The sequence below is a fragment of the Nicotiana tabacum genome, chromosome 4 (genome assembly GCF_000715075.1).
Source record: "Nicotiana tabacum cultivar K326 chromosome 4, ASM71507v2, whole genome shotgun sequence".
NCBI classification, from domain to species: domain Eukaryota; kingdom Viridiplantae; phylum Streptophyta; class Magnoliopsida; order Solanales; family Solanaceae; genus Nicotiana; species Nicotiana tabacum.
This window is the reverse complement of record NC_134083.1, coordinates 2,833,163-2,849,625: the sequence shown is the minus strand read 5'-3', so window position 1 is coordinate 2,849,625 and position 16,463 is coordinate 2,833,163. Positions and strand designations below refer to the sequence as shown.

General features: G+C 36.9%; 1 protein-coding gene across 14 annotated transcripts; it reads right to left on the bottom strand.

Moving 5' to 3' along the window:
- Window positions 1-2,008: 2,008 nt before the first annotated feature.
- LOC107788804 (uncharacterized) lies at window positions 2,009-15,334 on the bottom strand. 14 transcript variants are annotated; one of them, XM_075251234.1, is made up of 15 exons: window positions 13,287-14,416; window positions 12,517-13,190; window positions 12,140-12,230; window positions 8,091-8,230; window positions 7,762-7,974; window positions 7,591-7,680; window positions 7,284-7,400; window positions 6,415-6,684; window positions 5,669-5,825; window positions 4,950-5,027; window positions 4,226-4,326; window positions 3,610-3,780; window positions 3,237-3,311; window positions 2,870-2,977; window positions 2,009-2,458 (listed from the first exon to the last, which is right to left on the bottom strand). In XM_075251234.1, exons 2-15 carry the CDS (start codon window positions 12,532-12,534, stop codon window positions 2,141-2,143), a joined length of 1,947 nt encoding a protein of 648 aa, XP_075107335.1. In that variant the 5' UTR covers window positions 12,535-13,190; window positions 13,287-14,416; the 3' UTR covers window positions 2,009-2,140. The 14 variants fall into 14 exon arrangements, with proteins under 14 accessions (XP_075107335.1, XP_075107332.1, XP_075107331.1 ...); XM_075251231.1 differs by lacking the exons at window positions 12,517-13,190; window positions 13,287-14,416 and adding an exon at window positions 14,783-15,334 and having other exon boundaries at window positions 2,009-2,455; XM_075251230.1 differs by lacking the exons at window positions 12,517-13,190; window positions 13,287-14,416 and adding an exon at window positions 14,783-15,328.
- Between the last annotated feature and the right edge of the window lie 1,129 nt (window positions 15,335-16,463).

The following is a 16,463-nucleotide window of genomic DNA, read 5'->3' as shown; positions in this document are numbered from 1 at the left end:
CAGTATGGAGTATGAAGGAAAGAAATACAGGGGATTCGATATTAGGGGGATGCAAAACAAGCACGAATGGCCTCAGATCCCTATTTATAAGTGTTCAAGCACCGAGACCGATAAATCAGGCCATCATTACCCAGCGCATGTATCAAAACATCAGTGGCGCAAGAAACAACGCAAGGCGTCGGGAAAACGCGTCATATTGACGCATGATGTCGTGACGTCATTCTAAAACAATGCATCCCCAAAGTTTACATCCCACGAAAAGTCATGTTACCACCCCGCCTAAAGCGCCGCTACCCAACTTGCTCACCCCATTTTGTCAACTATGACGTACAGAGTCCGCTCATCAAGGTCGTCCCGGCTCGACCTTAATAAGCGGAGGGACTAACTGTATAGGCCAAAATCCGTCTTCAGAATATTTAGTGTGATATGGCATTAAAGAAAGTTATCGATCGAGCTCGCCCAAGATGCAGCGAGGTCAATGGTCGAGGTGCCGACATGAGCCGTGGTCAAGATATCGACGGAAATTGCAGTCAAGATGTCAACAAGGGTCGAAGTCGAGATCGACTATTGATGAAGAGACTTGCAACGGCTAATTAGTCAAGATATGGTACTACAAGGGAATATTCTAGTGGATATTCCCTGCATTTGTACCACTAGAGTTTCCTAGGAAAAATGCCCCATATATATAAAAAGAATAGACAATGATAGGGGCATGTAATATTCATTCTGATAAGAACACTTTTGAGTTGAAGACTTTCTCTCTAAAAAAGACACCAAGATTACCTTTTCACAAATATTCTTGTTCATATTATTCCCGACCTTTCCGTCAGATTCGAGGATTGTTCATGGGAATCTTGGATCTATCTGTCATTCATCATTGTCATGCAAAATATTCGCCCCACCCATCCATTATTTGGTGAATCATTCTCTTTATTTACTTAAATGTCATTTATTGACACTTATTGTTAGTTATATCACCTTAATGTTCTTGCTTTAAGAGTATTTTTACATTTATTGTCACCAACCATACACAAAATCTGTCTCATCTGCTATACGCTTTTGTGTTAATATCTAGAGTTATTATCCTTAGTTAGATTTAGCCCTGTACCAAGTAAATTTAATAGTTTAACCGAAAGTTATATTTTTTGGTCAAACATAAACATTTGCGGGTTGTGATTAAAAAGCCTATGATTTAGCCTTACAAAATGAGTTAATTGCACATTAGTGAGGACGTTTAGTGGATCTACACCATTCGATCAATTGGTTAGAGCAATTTCTATCAGAAACTTCTAGAGACGAGTAGACAACTAGCATGATATGCCATCCTCTCTACCTATCGAAGTGGACCACTCAACATGGGCGGAGGAAAGGGGGTTCGAAAATTCAAACACTCTTCCCCGAAAAATATATTATTTTTATAAAGTTAAATTTTAATTCTTTATATATACATTAGATGATAAATTTTATTGACTTTTCTACATGTTTATTTTATTTTTATTTTTTATTCTCTTTGGTAACAATTTTGCCTCCGCTAGTTTTACTTTTTATTCTCTTTGGTAAAAAATTTGCCTCCAGTACTGCCTTCAATGGTATGATGGATGGACGAAAAAACTTAGTCGAACAATAGTTCTAAAATTTATATAACGTTTTGTAATGTATAATGGACCGTACGTGATTGTATATAAAAAGAGTGCAACACATTTAAAATGTATTTTGGGCTGGAAGAACATTATTTCGCTATTCAACAACATCACCAACCTCATAATTTAATCCTAACATATAATCTACTCGTCCATTGAAAAAGATTATAAAAAAAGACAAGGCCACGCACGAAGCATTCTTAGCACCTCAAAGGGAAAGTAATGTAGTTTTAGAACTGATTTTACATTGCTCCAACGCTCTCATTCATTTTAAAGATTATACCAAAAAAAGGGCAAAGATTATACGTCAATATAAGACAAAAAACGACTAGTTAAGTGACCACTCTTGCAGCAGTCCGACTCGCAACTTGAAGCTGTAAATTTACATTGTCAGCCTCTATATTTTATTTCTTCAATTGTCTTAGTACAACTATACATAATATAAGAAATGACGGTCAAACTACATATCTGATACAGCTCTGGTTATGTAGTTGCTGCCATTAGCCGCATTCTCCACAGACTTCACAACAAAAACTAAAACACTCAAAACAAGCAAGTGCTGTACAAAGCTGTGCTAAAGTAACAGCACATCGATCATTAACCCGAGAACAGAACTGTATGAAACACATGCAACAGCAACAGTCACATAGTTTGCCGCAAAAGTTTGAAGCAGCTGCAAATACCATTTCTGAAGTTTCATGCAACTTGGGTTCTGCTGCTTCCACAGGAAGATTGTCTACTGTGGCCTTCAAGTTGCCGAAACCAAAACCTAGTGCTCGAAGGTATATGACTTTCTTGACATTCAAGTCGGAGGTCTTCTGCATATCATGAAAAGTTCAGGAACAAATCAGCATTTGAAGGCTAAAGAATTGGGGGAAGAGGGGTCGGATGTGTGTATTCTCCTCGAGCAAACTAGGAGTATTATATTATAGATGTTTACTTAAATCTAATCACTACCACAAAATTCTGGTCTCGTCAATTAAAGCCAGAGGCTTAATTTTCATTAACAGATTCCTTACGTAAGCTTAATGCATTATTGCAGTTTACAAGATTTTGATAATCATGGACATACAGAAAACACAAGAAAGCTAGTTTGCATGTACAGAAGTATATGTCCAGTTATAATTACCTCATACTGATCAAAATGATATACTAATCAGATCATTTTTAAATCATAAAGAGCTTTTGGTCAAACTAGACACTGACAAACCAATCAAACCAAAGCATACCTCATCTGTTACCTCTAATTTAGAGGTCTGCCTCTCCTTTTTATTTTCAACCAAAATCAAGTTGGAATATTCTGAAGGCACCCCTGTTTGCAAGCTCAATTTCACAACCTAGGAGCAGAAATATATATAGTTTAAGTGAGCATAATACTATCAAGAAAAAGTAATAATGATTTTCACGCAAAGATGTTGCAGCATTAGGATCAAAAGCACCATAAAATAATACACAGGAGCTGTTAAGGATTGGGCTATATGTCCAAAGCACGATTATTAAATTCTTAAATGTTGCAAGGACTTGCAATGAACATGTCATCATTTATCGGAACTTATTTATGCAGCACTATAAGAACTCAAGATTCATTAGACAGACCTTCTCCTCCAGTTGCTTGCTTCCGGAAAACCAGGCATTGGCAGTTAGCATTTCAATTTGTCTCCTTGCGAAAACCTTTGTAAGGAAACAAGCATAAGTTTAAATATCTTTCTACACTTCCAGCAAGGTTCATGTAAGCATGCGGACACAAGAAAAAGTACAAATGTGATATCTGTTCGATTATATACAGGGAATAAGAAAGGTAGATGGTTTATAGAATGAACCTGTTGACATAGGGAAAAGTCATGCAAAAACGAAATCCAGGAAAAGCTAGACTACCACATACACAAAGTACTTTTTCTTATGACTTCCTCCTCTTCAAAGGTAAATCAAATTAGCATTTCAGTAAGGAATTCAAGATGGAAGACCTTACTCTTTCCAAAGGAAAATCCTTAGCTTTTTGCACTTTGACATCCACCACGAAATTGCTCGAATCTGCTAAAGTACCGCTAACTTTAATAGAGTCAGGACAGTTCCCAAATAATCTGCCAGATACAATCAGTGATCTTGAAGACAACAGGTCTGGCAGATAACATGGATATAGCTGCAGCAAGAACAGTGGCTAGAACTGTCAGATAGACGGCAGAGATTAATAAAAATAAGGGCATGTATGATGCTGCTGATTAAGTACATTTGACCACTGTAGAGTTCAATTTCAAACAAGCACATTAATCGATCCTGACTCACTTCTACAGAAGTACCAGCCTATATCACCTGAACTAAGTTCGGGTTATACTGAAATCACATTTTTTTAAAGTAGTACACGTAGTATAGCAGAAAAGTTGTGCTTCTTATTGATTTCTACATCTTTATATCATAAGGACCATAATATGGCAAAAGAAAAATAAACTAACTAAGCAGTGTACTCTATAGTGGAAATTTTATGAGAGTGATACTTTGAAAGCAGCGATGGGGCAAAATTATCTATTTACACTTGGGATATTCTTCTCTCCCCTCAGGTTATAAAGAAAATGTAGTTGTTTATATACCTCAAATGAATCAAGATTTTCCAAAGCATCGATTCTCAGGTCCGCAAGAATGACTGATGATGTGCTGTTAAGTAGTCTTTCTAGCCGAGAACTGATTGAATCTGATCAGGGAAATTAATGTGAAGAATTAAAATCATTAGTCAAAATTCAAGTACTTTTGAATCATGTTGTGTTAAATAAAAGTTAATTCTAAGAACTTTTGGGCTGAGGGTGATAACAAGTACTAGTAACTATTCAGAACATCTTTCTAAGATCGGAATGCGAGGAGGCTACGGACTCCATCGACATGTTGAGACACCTAAAGATGGGATTAGTGAAGAAAGAAGCTATAGATTTTATCTTCTATTTTTTCATTATAATTAAAGTAGATCTTCATGCCATGTTGAGACACCTAGTGATATTTCAACATTTTGGCTAGGTTATTTATCGACAATAGTAGTCTTGGCATATTTTTCGCCAAAATGTGTATTTAAACAGATGATAGAAAACCAATATGCAGTAGCTTCTGTTTTTAAGTTTATCCTAAAAAGAAGGAAACTTCAAATGTAATTAGAGTCCAGGACTGGCTTTTCTGCAATTACTTAGTAAGCATTGAAGAGGCTCAACAAGTAAGTCGTTGAAACTCTAGCATAAAAATAAAATCTTTTAGTTAAATGCACAAATTATTGCCCTGAGAAAAGTAAACAGAATTACTAAAGATGCGACATTGTAGAATTAAACGCACCTACATCGTATGCAGCATCATAGTAACCTCTCCCCATCTGAGCAAGCATTTGCAAGAAGTAGTGATTACAGTATAAACCTGAGAGTGCATCGAGGAAAAGCTTGAGAAACAGAACTACTTAAGCTCACTTATCCAGAAAAATAAGCTAGCTGCTGCAGATGACAGGATGAGAACGAGAAAGGGACATAAATAAGCACAAATACAAAATTAGTTATCTATGATGGAACAATCAAGTAAAGCAACACTAATTCTTGTATGACAATAAAAAGACATAAGATAAGGCAATAAGAAAATTTAACACGATCGACGGTGCTGACAACGGACACAGCATGCCGTGAAACTATATGATCTTAGACATGGATTACATGCAATATTCTTGAAGACATGGATAGTTAACATACACTTTAAAACTTGTCTAGAGGCACTATGTGTACTAGTTTCCCTCGTTAGGGTACTTTTCTTAAAAGAAAAAGTTCCCATATTGATATGACTTGAAGGGAAATCCCTCTTAAGCTTTTATATATGCTTCTCTTATTTAAAATTCAGTGTGATTTCAATTTAGATTCTGTCACAATTGCTCCTGACTCAGCTACGTGGTTATTCATATACAAAATGATGAACTAGTCTAGACATAAGTGATGAATAATTAAGCACTCGAGAATCGCTATTGAAGCAGGGGTAGAAAGTAATTTAGAGATGTGAAAGAAAAACAAACCCACCAATGCCAAAAGTCGAAATTCGCGGAGCTTTCAAGCCTCTCTTCATCAACTGTCCCCTCAAGGCTTCACAAATTTCTCTTTCATCTCCAACAGATCCATCAGTGATTAGAAAAACAAGAGGAATTGAATCACCATTTTTTGATAGCATCTCTATTGCCTGACTTGAACGAGTTTACAAGGGCAGATTACGAGACTAAAATGTGCCAAAAAAATGTGAAATCAACATAATGCCACATCTTTTGATAAAGTAAATCACCATCATAATATTAAATGTGTGGTGCGATAAAATTTGGGCTAATTAACTTGGTAAATAAAAGGGATACAAGGATCAAACAGTTAGAGCTAGTAGCAACCGCCCTATTCTAAGACTCTGCATCAATTGAGTATTAACAAATGACCTAAAAATCCTCTCTATCAAATTGAACACATCATGAGTCAATTTAGGATGCATCATCCACATGATCTTTTTGTTCAATTATTCCGTCCTCCCAGTACATGTATATCCTCTACACATAGTCAGAAGTCAAACTAACCAAAAAAAAGCTACAAGATCTGCAACTGAGCCAACTAGGACGCAAATAGAAGTTCTACTTAATTGCGCTTTCCGTGCAGTACTCTTCTCTGGAAATAATAGGCATTATCATGCCAGTTCATAGTAAAGGAAAGTCACACTACTAAGCCGGAATATATAATATCTTAAGGAAAGAGCCAAGTAGATTTGCCATCTTGAGCTGAATGTCAGTCACCTGGTTTAGAGGCAGGGAAATGTCAGTACTTCCCTCAGCTACAATATTCTGATCAATCCACTGAATTGCTTGTCCGATTGACTCCTTGCTTGATGTCACCATGGATGATGAAAACAATAAGCTATTCTCATTGAAAGCGATGATGTTAAAAGTATCCGCTGGATTGAGCTTAGAGAGGGCAGCCAGTAGTGCAGCTTTGACATTCTCAAGAGGCTTTCCTTGCATGCTTGCACTTATATCAACAATATATACCACTTCTTTCCTGAAAACCTAAAAATCAACAATATATGCATTTAAGTAACCCAAGAACAGATAACAAATTCGTAAAAAGAAAAATTCTTTTCTAAATAAAAAGAAGAGATGCCTACTCAAATTGTGCAGGAATCATACTCTAAAACTCCAATAGGGGTTTGCAAAGAGGGATTATAGAGACAGATTCAAGATGACAATAGAAACAAATAATACTATGTAGAGCAAGAGGAGAGGCTGAGTTGAGCTTGAGCTATAAGTTCAAGCTGCAAACTTGAAGGCAAAGCTACATCAGTATTATGCCGGATGCCAAAGGAGACAAGGTGTATAAGGTAGTTTGGATGTCTTATGAACTGTAGTTTCCAATGATAAAGTCCATGGCAACAAAGGGTTAACACAATCCTTTCCTTTTTTACCTATTTTTCTGATTTGGCAGGCTTGACCTGGTTTGGCTGGACTTAGCTTTAATATGTACAGCAGAATGAAGAATAACATTTAGTTGAACATGTAGTGTGACGAAATATAACATTTTTAGGATTCAGGGATCACAGGTTAAAATTACATTTTGATCAAAAATTAATTCACGTTCAAAACATTAAGTTATAACAAGGTTAACTAACCTTCTTCCTATTGACAGTTGGTGGGTTAAGATAGAAGCAAAACATTTCTCTCTGATCAATATCAAGCATAGACGGAGAGTTCAGGAGCACACTCCCACGGATCTCGCTTGAAGGGACCTGAAGGTAATATGCATGTATTAGTGAGGATTCATGAAGCTCTTCAAAATAAAGAAGGAAAGAAAAGAAATGACTAATGAAAAACTAAGAGTAGTTCACAAAGAAGCTCCAAGTACCCCTTGTCATTCAAACTGAGGGAAAGGAAAGAAGTAAAAGGAAGCAAAAAAGATAACCAAGGAGGTGCTCTTACTTTGTACGAGAAATTGAAGTCATTCATCGACCATGCCCGAACTTCCCTCTCGTATAAAAATCCTAAATTACTGGCCAGACGTCTTGTTTCCTAGAGAGAAAACGTAAAAGGGGTTAGAAAAAAAATTATCACTTGTTATATTCATGACTAGATAGTTTGAAAAAGGTTCACCTTTAAAGGATGACTAGAGCTTTCGCATAAAATCTCTGTCCCCATACCAGAGTTCACGTTCAACTGAATCCTTTCTTTCTTACACAATAGCTTTGCAACTGGATTGACATACCATGGGAAACTGAAAGGTATATTTAAGGAAAATTGACCATCTTGATACAGTAATTTCTGTGACCAACTGACTTTAATGGAGAGAATAGAACCTCCGGCAACCTTGAAAGATCCAAAAGTAGACAAATATAGCCCCTTTCTTGAAACACAACAGGAATGAAAAAGAAAGCCAAAGCAAGAGAGAGATAATCAAGTTGGTAGTTTGAGATGGTAATCACCTGAGGGACCTTTAACGTGTATATCTGGCGTTTCAGTAAGAACCCATCTTTAGCATTGGCTACTAAACTGGCATCTTTGGTATCATTTGATGCAATCAATTGGGTAGAATATGATCTTGGTGGTGTTTCAACTTCCACACCTAGAACTGAACCCTGTTAGAGAAATGATATCTATTTTGAGAACGATAGAATGACAAATATCGCAGTCAAGAAGTAGTTCCTATGAAACAGCAGTGTTTAATAGGATAAAATCACAATGAAACTCAAGAATCCCTAAAATGACTTGCGCCACCCACCAATTATTCATGATAGTCTCATTCATCAGGTAATGAGGTTATACAACTTGCGCCTCTCTCCAGCAGACTTAAGACTTATATTAGCCTCAGCCCCCAGTAATTCATCTGTCAAACTAGGGGGCATATGCAACAGTTTTATTTTTCTGTGACTCTTTCTTTCTATGCAATGCCTAGACTTGATTCTGATCAAATGAGGAATTTACAAATGTTCCCCACATTTAGCTAACCAAATAGTTTAATGTACTTCAGAATACATTGTCACTCTCCATCGAGAAAAATCTCAAGTAACTACAGACATTAAAAACCTTTTAAATGATGTATACATACATACTAAAGAGAAAATGTTGGGCAAAAATTGCTGTCAGTATGCTTCGTTTTCCTTGAGTATGAGTTAATGACCAAAAAAAATGCAATTTTAGAACGAATGGCAACATAGAATGTCCGACCAATTTAGTAAGTCATTCGAAAGCATAAGATGTAAGAATATTGAAAAGAAGACAATGATGGAAAAAGTTTCTTGTGTTTCATTCCCTTCCTATTTACACAGCATAAAAGAATAAAAATCTGTTACTTTATTCTATAGGTGTTCTATTCTTATTTGTGGACTTGCAAATATATACACTGTCACGTGCTCACATGCACTAAAGTGAAACAGTATCCAAAGTGGACAAAGTGGACACCTCAATATCCAAAGTGCTTTGTATCAAAAGGAGATAAAGAGCTTTGGTCAATACGACCAAGCTTTATTTCGTGCAGACCAAAGCCCCAATTTCTCTTTCCTTGTCTCTTCTTCTTCATCTCCAACTTTCTTGGTCATGGTGTCTTGTATCAAACAACCAGCTCCAACACCCCTCCTCAAGTTAGAGGGGGGTGTAACCACACCCAACTTGCCAATAATGGAGTTGTGTGTCGGTCCTGCTAAGGGTATAGTAAAAATGTCAGCCACCTGAGAACGTGAAGGAATGTAAGAAAGAGAGATGATTCCGGCCAAAAATTGCTGCCGGACAAAGTGACAATCTAACTCCACTTGCTTGGTACGCTCGTGAAAAATCGGGTTTTTCGCGATGTGAATGGCAGCCTGACTGTCGGAGAAGAGATCTATTGGCAATGGAAGGGAAATAGAAAGATCGGTCAATAGACGCACTAACCAGGTAACCTTTGTTGTGACTCTCCGTATAGATCTATACTCTGCTTCAGCAGAGGATAATGACACTGAGGTTTGTTTATTTGATTTCCATGAGACGGGAGAACCCCCAAAGCTGATGAAGAACCCGCTAATGGACTTGCGAGATTGAGGACAAGATCCCCAATCGGAATCACAGAAAGCAAGGAGCTGATAATTAGGCTTTGAATTCAGAAAAAGCCCTAATCCTAGGTCCTTGAGGAGATACCTGAGGCAATGGAATGCGGCATCTAAATGGGGTTGACGACGTGTTTGCATGAATTGGCTAAGATGTTGCACCGCAAAGGACAAGTCCGGCCCGGTGTGTGTTAGAAAATTCAACTTTCCTAACAACCGACGATAATAAGTGGGATCTTGGAGCAAAGTCCCTGCCTCTGCTCGCAATTTCTGAGTAGGATCCAAGGGAGAAGAAACCGGGCGCATGCTCATGTAATCAAATTCAGACAAGAGATCTAAGGTAAAGCGCCTTTGAGTCAAAATTATTCCATGTGCTTCCCTTATAATCTTAAATCCCAAAAAATAATATGCATCCCCTAGGTCCTTTATTTTAAATTCAGAGTGAAGGAAAGATTTGAGGTCTGCCTGCTCAATAGAGTCATCCCCTGTGATTAGAATATCATCAACGTAAATTGCAACTATGATAATCCTTCCTGCTGATTGTTTAAAAAATAAGGAATAATCATTTAAGAATGTGAATATCCTTTAAAATTTAGGGTTGCAGTGAGCCTTACATACCACTGCCTTGAGGCTTGCCGCAGTCCATATAGTGATTTTTTTCAAAAGACAGACATGATTGGGTAAAGGTGGTGTTGTCCCTGCTGAAAATTTCATAAACACTTCTTCCTGCAAATCCTCATGCAAGAAGGCATTATTCACATCTAGTTGTGACACCTTCCATCCCTTTTTCACTGCAATAACAAGTAAGCACCTAATTGTTGTCATTTTTACAACTGGGAAAAAAGTCTCAGTAAAGTCTATCCCTTCTCTTTGAGTGTCTTCCCTAATAACCAAACGAGCTTTGAATCTTTCCAAATATCCATCAGACTTGTATTTCACTTTGTAGACCCATTTGCAAGGAAGTGTTTTCTTTCCACAAGGTAAAGGCACAACCTCCGAGGTTTTGTTCAGTTCTAGAGCTTCCAATTCTTTTTCCATTGCTTCCTGCCACCCTGGGTGTAAAGCTGCCTGTGAGTAAGAAGTAGGTTCAACAAAGTAGGAGGTGGAATTAAGTATAGACTAATTGATAGGAGAAAGAACTGTGAAGGGTAGAACAATGGGCTGGATTGGTGCAGTGAAGCAAGAGTTTGTGAGGTCTGTGAGAAAGACTGAGTTGCACATATATTCCTGGAGATATGAGGGTGGATTATGTGTTCTAGTGGATTTTCTGACTTCAGGAAGGGATATAGGTAAGGGTGAATGAGTAAATCATCTAGGTTGGGAAATAGAACTTGTACCTGAAGTTGAAGGAAGGGTGCTGAGTTGCTTGGATTTGAAAAAGCAGGCAGTGAAGGTAAGGGTGAGCTGGGAATAGCGGGCTCATCCTTTATGTGTTCTGATGATAAGTCTACAGTATGTTCTAGGGGTGATGTAACAGGAAAAAAGGAATCTGTAGATGTAGTAGTAGAGGCAAAAGGGTACTGATTTTCATAGAAAGTACACATCTCTAGATACACTCACTCTTCTTGTATCCAACTCTAGAACTTTATAACCTTTCTATCCCAAGGGATAACCTAAGAACACACAGGGCTTTGCCCTTGGGTCAAACTTACCTCTTCCACTAGTCAAAGTAGATACATAACAAAGATAACCAAAACACTTCAATTGTTTATAAGAGGTTTTTTGTTTGAGTAGAACAAATAAGGTGTCCTTCCTTTAAGCACTCTAGAAGGTAACCTATTGATCAAATAGGTTGCAGTTAGTACACATTCTCCCAATAAAGAAGAGGAAGCTTAGACTGAAACAACAAAGCCCTTGCAATTTCCAGAAGATGTTTGTGCTTCCTCTCAATCACTCCATTTTGTTGAGGGGTTGCCATACATGATGTTTGATATAGCATTCCTTGAGAGGCTAAAAATGTTGCCTCCTAAGAACCTTTCCCAAGTTCAAAAGCATTATATGTTCTTATCTTTTGTACCTTTACACCAAACTATTTTTCCACCTTTGTGAGAAAATTTTTAAGGAGTCCAAAAGCATTGCTTTAGGTGCTCATAAGGAAAGTACAAACTTGCCTTCTATAATCATCTACAACTGTCAAGAAATACTTAAAACCATTGTAAGTTGACTCATTGTAGGGCTCCCAAACATCTACATGGATTAACTCAAATGCCCTTGTTGATTTAATTTGACTTAAAGGAAAATAAAATTCTGGTTTGCCTAGCTTTAGGACAAATTTGACATAAACAATCAGAGTTAGAAGGTAAAGAAATAAAACCGAGATGTTTCATTAATGAAAAGGGCAAATGCCCTAACCTAATGTGCCAAAGGCTTACATCTGAAACTGAGTTTGCAGAAAAAGGAAATGAAACTGACAATTGACTAAAGACATTTTGATTTAAAACTGAAAGTGGTACCACTTGTGCTATTTCTAACTCCACTTGGTTCCAAAAGGTATAGTTCATCCATTGCCTTACCAAAAACTTGTGCCCTCTTCACTAAAAGCCCCTGCAACATACAGTTACCAGAGGTAAAAAAAGAGAATAGAATAAAATTGTAAACAAAACCTGTTAACAGATAATAGATTGTATCTGAAACTAGGTACATGTAATACATTTTCTAAAATGAAATCAGGAAGAATTAGGCAGATTTATGTTTAATGGGACTGGGAGGGGTGTCAAGGAAATAAAGGCATTTGAGTCAAAACACATGTGTTTAGATGCTCCAAAATCAATAATCCATGAACTAGAATTAAAAACTGAAAGACAAGTTCCTGAATATCTAGCAATAGTACCAGCCACGGCATTAGCATTGATATATGTTCCAGAAATTCCCGAATCTGCACCTTTAACCTGCTTGATTAGTTGTATCAGCTGTGATAATTGATCATGTGAGAGGTGTTGATTGAGTACTTCATTCTGATTGCTGTTGTTTTGATTTGATTCCTCAATTTGAAATGCTCTATTGCTTCTGGTGTGAACTTGATTTCCCTTTGTGAATTCAAAGTATTCTGGGAAACCTATAATTCTGTAGCAATCACTGACAATGTGACCTACTTTCTTGCAATGACTTCATGTTACATTAGGGTAAAACTTAGTTTTCTTTCCCTTGAAAGTTGTGTTCCTTTGAGTAGAGTTAGTCCATTTTTGGATGTTGTTCCCAAACTTTTGATTTTGCATTGGGTTCCTTTGCATCTGCCTTGCACTCCTTTGTGCAAAGTTGTTTTGATTCGTTACCATGAAAGATGAAGAATCTGGAGAAATGAGTGGGTTAGCAAAAACTTCTTTCTGGCTTTCATCTTGCAATACCAGGGAATATGCATGGTTGATGATTGGTAGGGGGTTCATCATCAGGATGGTTCCCCTTGCTTGACCATAACTATCATTTAAACCCATAAGAAACTGAATAAGCCTTTCATCATCTAGTGACTTTTCTAATTTTTGCTCCCCTTCACAGACACACAAGCAACTGCACTTCACATCACAGTTAAATGAATCTAATTCATCCCATAAACGTTTGAGTTTTGTAAAGTAGCTTGCTATGTCACTAGTTCCCTGTACTAACCTTGATAATTCCTTCCTCCGGTGATAGAGCTTAGCTCCATTTGACTAACCAAACCTATGTTCAAGGCTGGTCAAGAGATCTTTAGCAGATTTAGAGTAAATGATACTGTCTCCTATGTCTTTGGACAATGAGTTGAGCAACCAGGATGTTACCATATCATTACACCTACTCCAATGCTGATAGTCTCTGGAAGTGAGAGCTGGAGCAGGGCAAGCATCATTGATGAATCCTATTTTATTTTTAGCAGATAGTGTTATAAGCACATATCTTCTCGATCCTTGGAATCCTCTTTCATCAAAAGCTGTGTTGACAAGAGACATTCCTGGTGCATCAGAAGAATGAAGAAAATATGCATGGTTTGAGTCGATTATAGGGATTACTCCAGTGGTGTTCAGAGCCACTGTGGTTGCAGCGTTATCAGGCATTGTTTAAGATTTATATGAAGATGAGGAAGATGACTGATGGATCGAGCTTTCACTGCTATGATACCATGTAAGAATATTGAAAAGAAGACAATGATGAAAAAAGTTTCTTGTATTTTATTCTCTTCCTTTACATGTATTTACACGGCATAAAAGAATAAAAATATGTTACTTTATTCTATAGGTGTCCTATTCTTATTTGTGGGCTTGCAAATATATACATTGTCACGTGCTCACATGCACTAAAATGAAACAGTATCTAAAGTGGACACTTCAATATCCAAAGTGTTTTGTATCAAAAGGAGATAAAGAGCTTTGGTCAATACGACCAAGCTTTATTTCGTGTAGACCAAACCCCTAATTTCTCTTTTCTCGTCTCTTCTTCTTTATCTCCAACTTTCTTGGTCATGATATCTTGTATCAAACAACCAGCTCCAATATAAGAAAGAAAAGAGGGTGGAAAGAACATTTTATTTTATTCCTTAAATGCTCTAGCTTCCATGACAGAAGAGTTATCCTAGCTCCTTGGTGTATTTTCAATGAATTTAAGTTATACACACCACGAGTGAATTTTAACGTGTAATAGCAGGAATACTTAATAAATGACCCTCTTTTATAAGGTAATAAGTGACCCGATAATGAATATTTTCTATACAGTTAGTGCATAAAACTTATTTTCAACCATCAGGAAACTCATAGCGTCGCTCTCTTTACCATGAAAATAAAGAGAACGGAGCGAACCAAGCTCATTCCGTATGGAAAAGGCCAATTTTCGTTTGATCAAGCATCAAAACAGAAATCCATGTATCTCGCAATCAGTGACTTCAAATAACACTTCAATAATAGAATCTGAAACTCAAACTCAGAAGTTCAACGTTCATGGGAAGAGAAACAGAACCATTAAAAAAGTGTGTGTGTGTGTGTGTGTGTGTGTGAGAGAGAGAGAGAGAGAGAGAGAGAGAGAGAGAGAGAGAGAGAGAGAGAGAGAGAGAGAGAGAAAAGGAAGCCCCAAAATAAACAGAACGATTTCCAGAAAAGAACAATAAACTTGCAAATAAACAAAAGATACAAAACCTGCTCTCCCATTGGTACAGCGAAGCGACAATCACAGCAGCGGCTAGAAGCAACACAGTGCACGCGCCAACTCCCGTTGACCGTTACAAAAGCAGTGTCCATATAACAGTCCACCTCCATTCCAATCGCGTGCATGTCAAGCGGAATCAACGCCGGCGGATCACAACGACCGTGAACGTACGGCTGATAGCTCGGAATATCAGGATTATCCACAATCGACGGGTCCCTAATTACAGCGTACATCATTGGCCCCGTCGGCAGGTAATTAATCTCCGTAAAAGATGATTTTTTCTCCATTACCAGTGGCTTCGGTGGATTTTTACCGTAGTAAATTCGCTTAGCTAACTGTAATCCCATGTCCACCGACGTTGCAAAATCATCAGCCATATTTTCCGGCGAGTGCTATTATTCTTCAACAGAGAAAATGAACAAAATTAGAAAGTGTAGTACTGCATTAATGGAGACAGAGAGTATTAAATTTCAATTTTCTCATCTGCTCTCTGCTGGATAAAAGATAGTCCTCCTACAAATAATTATGGAAAGAAACAGGACTTGATTAAGACATATGGAATGGAATCCTTGTGGTCAACTTTCAGACGACAAGTTAAGCATGTTCACTAATTACACATTGACGTAGCATGCTGTAATTGGTTAATTAAAGAAGAGGACAAAGTAATTGTTTCTTATTGATTGAAGAAGACGTAACATTAAAAATTTCTTTTACTGTTAAAAAGTATAAATGAGAGGAAATTATATTTATATATTAAAAATGTTTAAATGTAGTACATAAATTTGTTTTGGGCGACTTACAAGAAAGGGACAAGCCTTTTTGTAGAATGGATAAACTGCTAATTTAGTGAAAGGAGACTTTCGTAGATATGATTAAGATAATAAGCATATTCCTAGTGTCAAATAAATAAAATAGTAAGGCATATTGTTACTTTAAATACGATGTTTGTTTTGGTTGTTACTTAAATTTTATTGTATCGGATCGTTAAATTTGTCGTTACGTAACGACGAAATGTGCCACTTTATGTAACGACCAATTTGGTGTGGTCGCGTCATTACCTTGTCTTTTTTCTCTAGTCTCACCCTTCATTACTATTAAATTATTTTATTTTATAATTTACCCTACCTTTTTATATAATAATTTTATCCCGTATCATAATTTTTTTTATAATATTGCAAGTTTATTTTTCATATTGTTAGTGCATGATATCATGAAACAACGCCAAACGATACAATCTATCCAAATATTGTATATATCAAACGATACAGTACAATACAATACAATACAATACAATACAATACAATACAATACGAACTGCAATAGATTGCGCAGCTAGCGATTCCATGCTGGTGAACATAAATTATCTGGCAAGATAAGTTACTAGGAGTATATTACTCAGTATTTCTTGAATTATATTTTAAAAACATCGTATTTTCATGTTCCATTTACGCCCAAAGTATCGAATATTTACCAACTGGCATATTGTAATATTAACTAGCCTTCAGAATCATCCGAGGATAAAATCAAAAGAAAGAAGATTGATTAAAAAGCTAAAGTATTATGACTATTTTGGAAAAGAAAGTCTTACTATTCAATGACTTTTAATCCTCTGAAGGCGAGAAACTCTCTATCAATAGTAAGTGAATACTTGAAAACTAAATAGTGGCTCTC